Genomic DNA, 10019 nt, shown 5'->3' on the forward strand with positions numbered 1-10019 from the left:
ATAATGAAGAAACATGTTAGTAGTTTGGCAAGCAAATATTGTAGGGGCAATTCTGGATGTGTGTACAGAAATTCATATTTGTTGATCTTTGTTGTATGCCTTGTTGAAGAGATGGGTCTTCAGTAGACTTCGGAAGTTGGTTTGTTCATAGGTCGTTTTTAGGTTTCGCAGCAGCGCATTCCAGAATTGTGTGCTTAGGTAGGTGTCATGCTGCACCCTGGGGGGACGGACGCCGCTGCACCCGGGGGGTGGGGGGGTGTGCAGTGGCGATCTGCCCCGGGTGGCAGCCGACCTAGGAACGCCACTGTTTAAGACATACATACTGTAACTCACCTTGAGCTACTACTGAAAAGGTGTGAACAAAAATCCAAATAAATAAATAAATAAATAAGAGGCAAGATAATACAGTTAGCATCCAGGAAGAAATAAATAAAGCAGTCGGCAGAACATGAGTTGAATTAAAAATGTGCAAATGAAAATGTTACAGAATGTAAGAGGCCATCCCTCCCTTCTGAGCAAACTGATGGAGCATAGATAATAACTGGAGGACCGTGATATGAAGAATTTTTTATTTGAAATTTAAACAGATAAAACAGAAATACTAGAAAAATTGGGATCAGCCTAAGAAGCTAATGGCACACCAGATAAAGAAAAAACAGTGACATTATGTAGCCAAGATATGTTCCAGTGAAGGGAAAATGCTATATGACAAACCTTTCCCAAATGTTATCAAACTTTGTATGCAGAAGAGATGGAGAGAATTTCAGACTGAGAAGAGCAGTATTTGGCTATCCTTTCACTCCAGATGTTAGAGCAGGAGGCTAGGGATTTCTTGGATGCTGAAATTTCCAGGAAATGATCGGGCTATAAAGCACTTACCATCAGGAAAGTCACCGGGGCTAGATGGATTCTCATAAAAAATGATTAAAGTTTGTCAAGTGGAGCTTTTATCCCCATTGCATAAACTTTTTCATAAGCTTGAGGAGGACACAAGCCAACAACTACCATTCTGAAAAGGGGAAAGACCCCTTTCAGGCTTATTTTCAAAAGAGAAGGGTGCCCATCTTTCGACACAAATTGGGAGATGGGCGTCCTTCTCCCAGGGTCGCCCAAATCGGCATAATCGAAAGCCAATTTTGGGTGTCCTCAACTGCTTTCCGTCGCGAGGATGACCAAAGTTCACGGGGGCGTGTCGGAAGCGTAGCGAAGGCGGGACTGGGGCATGCCTAACACATGGGTGTCCTCGACCGATAATGGAAAAAAGAAGGGCGCCCTGACGAGCACTTGAGCAACTTTACTTGGTCCATTTTTTGTTACAACCAAGCCTCAAAAAGGTGCCCGAACTGACCAGATGACCACTGGAGGGAATCAGGGATCACCTCCTCTTACTCCCCCAGTGGTCATCAACCCCCTTCCACCCTAAAAAAAAAAAACTTTTTAAATATTTTTTGCCAGCCTCTATGCCAGCCTCAAATGTCATACCCAGCTCCATGACAACAGTATGCAGGTCCCTGGAGCAGTTTTAGTGGGTGCAGTGCACTTCAGACAGGCAGACCCAGGCCCATCCCATTACACTTGTGGTGGTAAATGTGAACCCTTCAAAATACACCAGAAACCCAATGTACCCACATGTAGGTGCCCCTTCACCCCTTAGGGCTATGGTAATGGTGTACAGTTGTGGGTTTTTGGGGGGTTGGGGGGCTCAGCACACAAGGTAAGGGAGCTGTGCACCTGGGAGCAATTTCTGAAGTCCACTGCAATGCCCCCTAGGGTGCCCGGTTGGTGTCCTGGCATGCCAGAGGGACCAGTGCACTAGGAATGCTGGCTCCTCCCTCGACCAAATGGCTTGCATTTAGTCGTTTCTGAGATGGGCGTCCTTGGTTTCTGTTATTGCTGAAAATCGGGGACGACCATCTCTAAGGACGAACTAAATGTTGTGATTTGGGCGTCCTGACCGTATTATTGAAACGAAAGATGGACGCCCATCTTGTTTCAATAATAGGGGTTTCCCCACCCCTTCGCCATGACGTCCTGCGAGGACATCCTCAGGAAAACTTGAGCGCCCCTTTCGATTATGCCCCTCCATGTCACCTAATTTTCTTTTTCAACGCCTGACTTTTGGTGCACTGTATAGAATTAGGGGGTAAGCACTTTGAAAGAGCCAAAATATTAAACCTGAATCATCCAGATGCTTGGGGGTCATTTTAACACATCCATGTTTGGTATATGCCATAAATATCTTTCCTCTAACATTTGCATTGCACTTGTGAGGCAATACCAGATTCATAGGAAGCCCCAAACTTATAAAGGGCAATTTCCAGAAGGTTTGGTCCCTGTCGTTGGCTGACAGTACCGCTGGGTTTTTTTTTTGTTTTTTTTTTTATTTGTACCCTGCACTTTTTCCCACTCATGGCAGGCTCAATGCGGCAGGCAATGGAGGGTTAAGTGACTTGCCCAAAGTTACAAGGAGCTGCCTGGGCTGGGAATCAAACTCAGTTCCTCAGGACCAAAGTCCACCACCCTAACCACAAGGCCACTCCTCCACTTTACTACGCTCTGAACCCAGAGACTGAGAAGGTCACCAGTGGTAGCCCTGCTGTCATGGAGCTTAATTCACTAACCCCCAAATTGTATATGGTGCCTTAAGTTGTATGTACTAATTTGGCCGCACAGCCAAATTGTATGCACAACTTAATTGATTAATAAGCCAATTTGTACTGATAATTGGCGCTTAACAATCAATTAGTGACACTGATTGGCTTTAATTAGAATTTACATGCACGACTTTCTCTTATTCTGTGACGTGGTGCGCATAAATTCTAATGCACACAGTCAAAAAGTGGGCTTGGCTACGGTGTGGAATGGGCGGGTTGTGGGCATTTTAAAAAACTATGCGCACAATTATAGAACACACCGAATGTGCGCCAACTTAGGGGCAGTTATTTAGGCCTGGTTTTAGGTGGCCTAAATGAACGCGCCTAAATTTTAGTCACAAGAACAGCACATGAGCGTAGTTTATAGAATCACGCTAAGCATATGGTTTTATGGCACCGATTTTTAAGGCGACAGATATAGAATTTCCCCCTAAGGCCTTTTGCCCATTGTAGGGATAATTTTATCAAGATTTTTCCATGTGTAAATCTTGTTTTACATGCAGAAAAGGCCTTTTAATAAAATCATGCATTGGTATATGCGCACTGACAAAATGGCAAAAACTTGTATTTGCACCACGAATAAGTGTTCTGGGGCCTAGTTTGGGGTGGAGCAGGCTGAGCACGTGCACATATGTATTTTATTTCTTTATGTATTTATGAAATCTTTTAGCCCACTGTTGTCCAAAAACAGGTTTGGGGTCAAAGTGGCTTACAATTTACAGTTAGGTGAAAATTACAATGATGGCTTACAGTTAATTTATAAAATACTCATGCAAGCATTTACACCTCTGTGTTTGCTGGTTCTGGGAGCCTATTTGCCTTTATAAAATATGTTTAAAACAGCATCTCCAACGAAATTTCACCATAAATCAGCAAAAAAAACGTATTATATATGTAAACAAAATCAGTGCAACTAAATATATTTGGCTACACTGTTTACATGTGGTTTTTGCTGATTTATGCTGAAATTTCATCTGAGGTGAAGATATTTTGGTTCACATTTCCACCCTTTTTTTGGATGTTGGTTTTGCCTTTATGAAATAGGCATCCTGTTATAAAATCGGATTCTCTGTCTAGGGGGAGTCCATGGTCAGAGTTCACTCCTGCACCTAAAAAGAAGTGCAATGACCACTGCAGAACAGGATAATTGGAGAGGTGATTGCAGTGCTACCTTAGAAAAAGAGGTTATGGAGAGTGTGTTGAAGGGCTTTTGTGTGTACGCCTCTCCTGGATCATGAAGCCTGCACATCAACTTCGGGTTTCGTGCCTGACAATGGGACCTGCACTGCTCTTAATTTCATGTATGTTCTTGCTTTAAATGTAATTGGCTCCAGCCAGCAGAAAAGGGCTCCAGGGCTGAGTATTTATGGCTCACTGTCAAATGTAGCTATAAAAAGAGGCAGTGTTATCTTGGAGATGCTGGGGAGTGAGGCAGTCAGGGGGGAGAGAGAGTGTGTTTTTGTACTGGATGAAATCAGAGTTTTGCTGTCTCAGCAGTGTGGTTAAAATTGAAGATTAACCCTAAGGACCTTCACGGTGTTAAATCACTTACAGATGGATCACTGGTTCTCTCTCTTCCTCCTAGCAGCTCCACTCCCCCCTCTCTTCTCTATCCCCCACCAACCCTCCCTCCCCCTCTCTCTCTCTTTTTGTGAAGTTTTTTTTTGTTGTTGTTGTTGTTGTGAGTGCAGCTGGGGCGTTGATGTTAACAGTTTGATCCATTTAAAAGCAAAGTTTAGCTAAACTTTGCAAAATTCTGACTGTAAACAAGAAAAAGAAAAGTTTAGTCACTGTGCACAGTGTCTTCAAGGCTCTGTCCTCATGTTGCCACATGTCTCCAGATGGAAGAGAAAGAAAGGCTGTTGTCTCCTGCATGAGCTCCAAGGCTCCGTGCTCATGTGCGTACATCTGTGTACACTGTTTTCTTGGAATGGATGCAGTTTTGTTATTTTTTTGTGTTAGAAACTTTCAGGCACTTTTCAGACTCTTTGGGGTTTGGGCTGACCTACTACTGACTCAGACTGAGAATCTGTATATATGGGAGGTTGCTACCAGCCCAGCGGGGGACACAAAGGCATTTGGATCATGGCCAGAGGAATTACAATCTGAAAAGAAATCTTGTATGTGTACACACATGCACAAGCGGGACCAGCTTATCAGACTGTTCCTGGCTAAGATCAAAGGAGCTGAGGGTCTGTCCCTTCTTGACTATTTGGCTGAAATTGAAAACATGTAAAATAGGGTTTAACACCCTGACACCTGACCCCGCTGGGGGGCACAAAACTGTTTGAACTCTGGCCAAATTGGGAGGGCTAAATGTCTCATTAAAGGGAAAAAAAAACCCACAATAAAGGCTGTGTCCCTGTATGAGAGCAAGCATGCACACAGCAGCACTAAAGATTGGGCCTGATTCACTGAACTTTTTTTTTTCACATAGACATAGCCTGAGAGAAATGCTATAGGCTAATCAGGCCACAATGGTAGAATTAAGCCCTACAGTAGTGCATACACACGCTGGGAAGAAAGATTGCCAGTCCCTATATAAGGGGAAGATGCACTAAAGACTCGTTAAAGCCCTTCCCTTGCCGATTCCTAAGGAACAGGCATGCATCAAGGAAAAGGAATGCAAATAAGCTGCTCCTTGTAGCTCACTTGCATTCTCTATTCCATCGGTAAACAGTCGGCCGGTCGAGCATGCCGCATGCCGCTGAGAGACCTTGAAGTCTCTGAGCCAATCACAACGTGTTTAGCTGAGCTAAACGTGCTGTGATTGGCTCAGATACTTCCAGGTTGTACTGTCTACAGAGCAATTTTTTTTTTCATGAAAGACCACGGTTTTTTCAGTAAAACTGAGCTGATCAAATCCCTGCACTGGCTCTACCCCCTTCCATCCCTGCTCTCTTTCCCAGCTAAACACGCTGTGATTGGCTCAGAGACTTCCAGGTCTCTCAGCTGAGTGAAGGACATCCAAAAAGGCCGTTTTTATTATTGCAGGGGGGGGGAGGACGTCAAAATAGGACGTCTTTTTGGATGGACGTCCTCAACTGCACTCTCCTGCTATGATCGAGCCGCATCGGAGCCTTCCTGCAGCAAGCCATGGAGGGGGTGAGCGGCGCGGCGTCTTCCTTTTGGGCGTCACAGGTTTTTATTAAGTGAAAGACATCCAAAAAGAACGTCTTTGGAGTGGAGGTTTTTTTTTTTTTTCAAGTGAAGGACGTCCAAAAAGGACGTCCCTGATGACATTTTTTTCTTCTGATTTGCCCCAACGAGAGGTGTAGACCTCCTGTTAGGTTTTTCACAGTAAGGGGATCGGAAAACCGTAGTGCATCTCATTATAATAGCCTTGCAATAGCCTTTGGATCATCTGCATTCCGTTTTCGTTAGCTGCTACCGTGATGGGAAAATGGCCTGTAGTGCATGCCAGGGTTTACTACTTGCTCGTTAATGGCTCGTTAAGTTTAGTGCATCTGGCCCTAAGTGTATATAGATCCCACCAATAAAGCCTCCAGCTCAAAGTCGCAGGTAAAGTCTCCCGAGTGTTCATTTAAATTTAGAACTGAGCTTAGTTGGATAATTTAAAATTCCCCTTCCTGCCTCCTATGCACTGTAACAGAATTTTCTTGGAGACCGCCAGGAAAGACAGGTTTGTTTTTAAATGCCATTTTTAACGCATATGCCTGACTGTTTCTGTTTTTTTTAACAATGTGTCCCGTGCAGATCCAGCAGAACAGAAATCAAGTCTGGTGGCAGATCCTTTTTTTCTTCCGTAACCTGATCTTAACGCCAGGCGAGAACAGAAATGAAGCGGGGTGGAGGTGAGACCGCTCCTGGAGAACCAACCTGACTCAAGAGAGCACTGAAAGAAAGAACACGGGTTCAAGTGAGACACACCGCAGGACGGATGTGGGAACTCTTTTTTTTTTTTTTTTAATATACTGCATTGTACTTTGTCTTTCAGTGTTCAACTGTTCAGACATCTTTCCATGGATTTGTTGTTCTCAGCCTCACGAGGCAGGGAACATTTGTCAAACACTGTTCAGGTGAAGGCTTCTGAAATATTGACGTCGGTGGGAAAAATATCTTTGATAAGAAATCGCAAGCTACTGATTGAAAAGCAAACTTTGCAGGCATTTAAAATGAGACAGCTCGGCCTGCTCTGTTCCGGTTAACAGCTGAAGTAGTGTTAAAGGTGACCTCTCTTCAGCCACCCTGTCTGGAATGAGGCAAAATGCTGTTTGAGTACTGTATTAATTCCTTGAATAATAACTTTTCAGTCTGGTGCAAAATACTGGGGGCAGAGATCGCTGGAGCGTGCAGAAGCAGCCTGGCCTCCTGCAGGGAACAGCAGCTACAGTGCCGCCATCTTTCCTTCTTTGGATGTTAATTCACACTGTTATGACCTTCCTTTGAGGACTGAAATGCCTGGCTGGTATTGCAGGTTCTGATTTATAAACTGCAACGGTGTATTCTCCAGTCAGCTGTAGCCTGATTGCTGCCTTCATGTGCAGTGTCTTATAAAATGGCCCTCGCAAGGGCTAACACTGTAATAATTCAAAACAAAAAACAGCCCCTCCCCTCAAAAAAAGTGCTAGAAATTGTATACCATACTCAGGCTATATACAGCAGCCATTCCTCAGTTCCACCCCTCGCTGAGATGAGCACAGTGGGGTAAATGCTGAAAGGTTGCTGAAATTTAGGTGCCTGGATGACGTGCATTAAACGTGAATTCTGTAGTGGCAGTTGTGAGCTCGACCGCCGCTATAGAATACTAGTAGAAGTCTGCATTTATGCGCCTAACTTCAGGCGTGAGCACTTACACCAGCTCAATGGCTGATATAAAAGCTCGCACCTAACTCTAGGCCGCTAGATGTATAAATAATAGTGTTCTCTAACCTGTGCGTCTAACTGCCTGACCCACCTGCAACCTGCCCATGCCCCCACCAGGTCCACGCCTCTTTGAAGTTGCGCACTCTGGAATTTCAGTGCACAACTTATAGAATAGTGACTAAGGGCAGTTACACAGTTGACCTTATTCTGTAACTTGCACGCTAGTTGGAACTTTGAGCGCACAAGTTGATAAAATTGTGACTGTGTTCTGGACGTCACCTCACTGAGCACATTGGCACCTGTTCTGCAAAACGTCTGGAGCCCCACGAATGGCTCCACCATGCTTTTACCTCATGCTGAAAAACAGCTGTACAGGTCTGCTCAGGGGATAGTTGACTCCATTTCATTTTGAAACTATTACTTCAGTGCATCATTTTTTTTACTTTTTGCACTTCTCTCTATATTATGTTGTAATATAGTGTTAAATTGAGGGGACAGAGAGAAAAATATGTCTATTGGTGGCCCCCACAGGCTCTGTCGCAGTGCCTTAATGGCAGAGCAACTACATTATTAAGCGTTTTAATGCAATCAGAAATCCTCATCCCCCAGAGAGCAATGACTTTGTGTTAACCAGGTCTCGTGTGGCAGAGAATACTGTACATTACACGTAGATCTAGGGAATGCAGAGTCCCGTTTAAGACACTACCTTTGCTTCTAGTAGTCATTTCGTGATAGCAATACAGTGCAACTGGCCTTGTGTTTATGAAAATGATCACATTTCTCAGGTGAGCTAAGAGTTTAATTTTTAACTTGCGCTCCTGACTCAGAACACCCTTCAGGCGTGTGCAAACTCCTGCCTTTGCACACAGCCAGTCACATCTTACTGCTGAACTAAGGACAGCCATTCCTATACTTTGTAGGCAGCTGAGGATGGCACTGTGAGTGGGGTGCGGCATGCGCTTCCACAGGTCATTTGAAAGTATTTTTAATTTAGAGGGTCTTTTACAAAGGCACGCTCATGTTTTTGGCGTGCGCTAAACGTTAGAGACGCCAATGCATTCCTATGGGCAGCTTTAATATTTAGCGCGCTGAAAACATGAGTGTGCTTTAGTAAAAGACATCCTTAGTAAGAGAAGTAAACGAGCTGCTCAAAAAAAGGAAACCTGTCTGTCAAAAGTCATTTTTGAAAGTGTAAAATTCAATCATTGGCTAAAGTATGGCTAAGAACTACCCCTAGAAGGACTCATTTTCCATTTCCACATTGAATTGCTGCCACCACGATATGTAAACATCTGATTTAAGTGGGACTTGTGTCACATCTGGAGGGATGGCTCTTTATGCACGCTGTTCCTTGAAGTCACTTGGTTCAGAGCAAATGTCAGATTAAATTGGGCCGTAATCCAGTGTTGTCTGGATCACGGTACTTTCCCAGGTGGTCTGCTAAGAGGGAATATGAGAACAGGCCAGTCTCTGTGTTTTTTGGGATCAGATCTAATAAAGATTCTTCTCCCAGAATGGGAGGAAGAAGCTCAGTAAGTGAGGCCTCTGGCGATTGAGGCAGATATTTCAGAGAAGCACCACATTAGGAAGCATCCCAGATAGATCTCTTGTCGTCCAGGGTTTTCTGTGCTGCTTTGATTTTCAGAGAAATCACTGTATTTTGCACACCATTTACAAGTTATACTGAACCAACGAAATAGGGCCCAAGGATTTTCCGTTCTTTTGGATCTGTGGGGAAAAAATCTCTTGCTAAATCCTGCTTCTAGTGATTCTCTTTACACCTTGCTTTCATTTATGCTTCCTTAACTTCCCTCTTCTTCATATGTAGCTCAGCTCGGTCAATGTGTTATGTGTGCCACTTTCAGCTCCATGCAGAGACAGCAATACCTGTGCTGCACATTGGCAGTCAGAAGTTCCCTGCAAATTGGTCAGTCCTACCTCCATTTAAGGGAATATCAGAAAAATACTGGAGACCCCCACAGAGAGGAAGCAGGTATTTATCCTTTTGCTTTGCCCATCTTCTGTCATACTGGACATTTGGTAGATGGCTGTGCTGCTTCTCAGCTGGGTTATATCAGATCTTTTTGTGCTTGTACTGAGGGCTTACAGCAGTGTTCATCTCAGTCTTCAAACCTTTCCCCTGGTTATACTGTTTTGATAATGAGGCCACAGGTTTTTTTTTTGTTTTTTTTTGGGGGGGGGGGGTTTAAGGCGAAAGGATCATGGGTCTGATCTACTGCCTTTCTGTGGTACAATAAAAACAGTTTACATTTATTATATGCAGGGCTTCAACAGTGATTTGAAAGGACCTACATGTGATTACACTTGGGCTTCACCTAGCTCACTACAATCATTGCCCAGAGCACCCTAATGATCCCCCCCAAGCTGTAAAATGATTGGAAAAATGTTCAGCTTCTCATGGTTGTTCAATGCTGTGAAACGTAGAGGTGTGTGAAAAAAATAACACAGGCATTCGCTTCTGTAGGGCACAACTAAACACCCATAAACTGGCCCATCATATTTTTTTAAGTCTCTTTT

General features: G+C 44.0%; 1 protein-coding gene across 1 annotated transcript in view; it reads left to right on the plus strand.

Moving 5' to 3' along the window:
- Positions 1-9725, plus strand: part of BMF (Bcl2 modifying factor) — a 60402-nt gene extending 50677 nt beyond the window's left edge. The window contains exon 4 of the mRNA XM_030214598.1: positions 6372-9725. Coding sequence (XP_030070458.1) covers positions 6372-6473 — 102 coding nt within the window. The 3' untranslated portion in view covers positions 6474-9725. The remainder of the gene's footprint in view (positions 1-6371) is intronic.
- The last annotated feature ends 294 nt before the right edge of the window (positions 9726-10019 follow it).

Source organism: Microcaecilia unicolor, chromosome 9, assembly GCF_901765095.1.
Source record: "Microcaecilia unicolor chromosome 9, aMicUni1.1, whole genome shotgun sequence".
NCBI classification, from domain to species: Eukaryota; Metazoa; Chordata; class Amphibia; order Gymnophiona; family Siphonopidae; genus Microcaecilia; species Microcaecilia unicolor.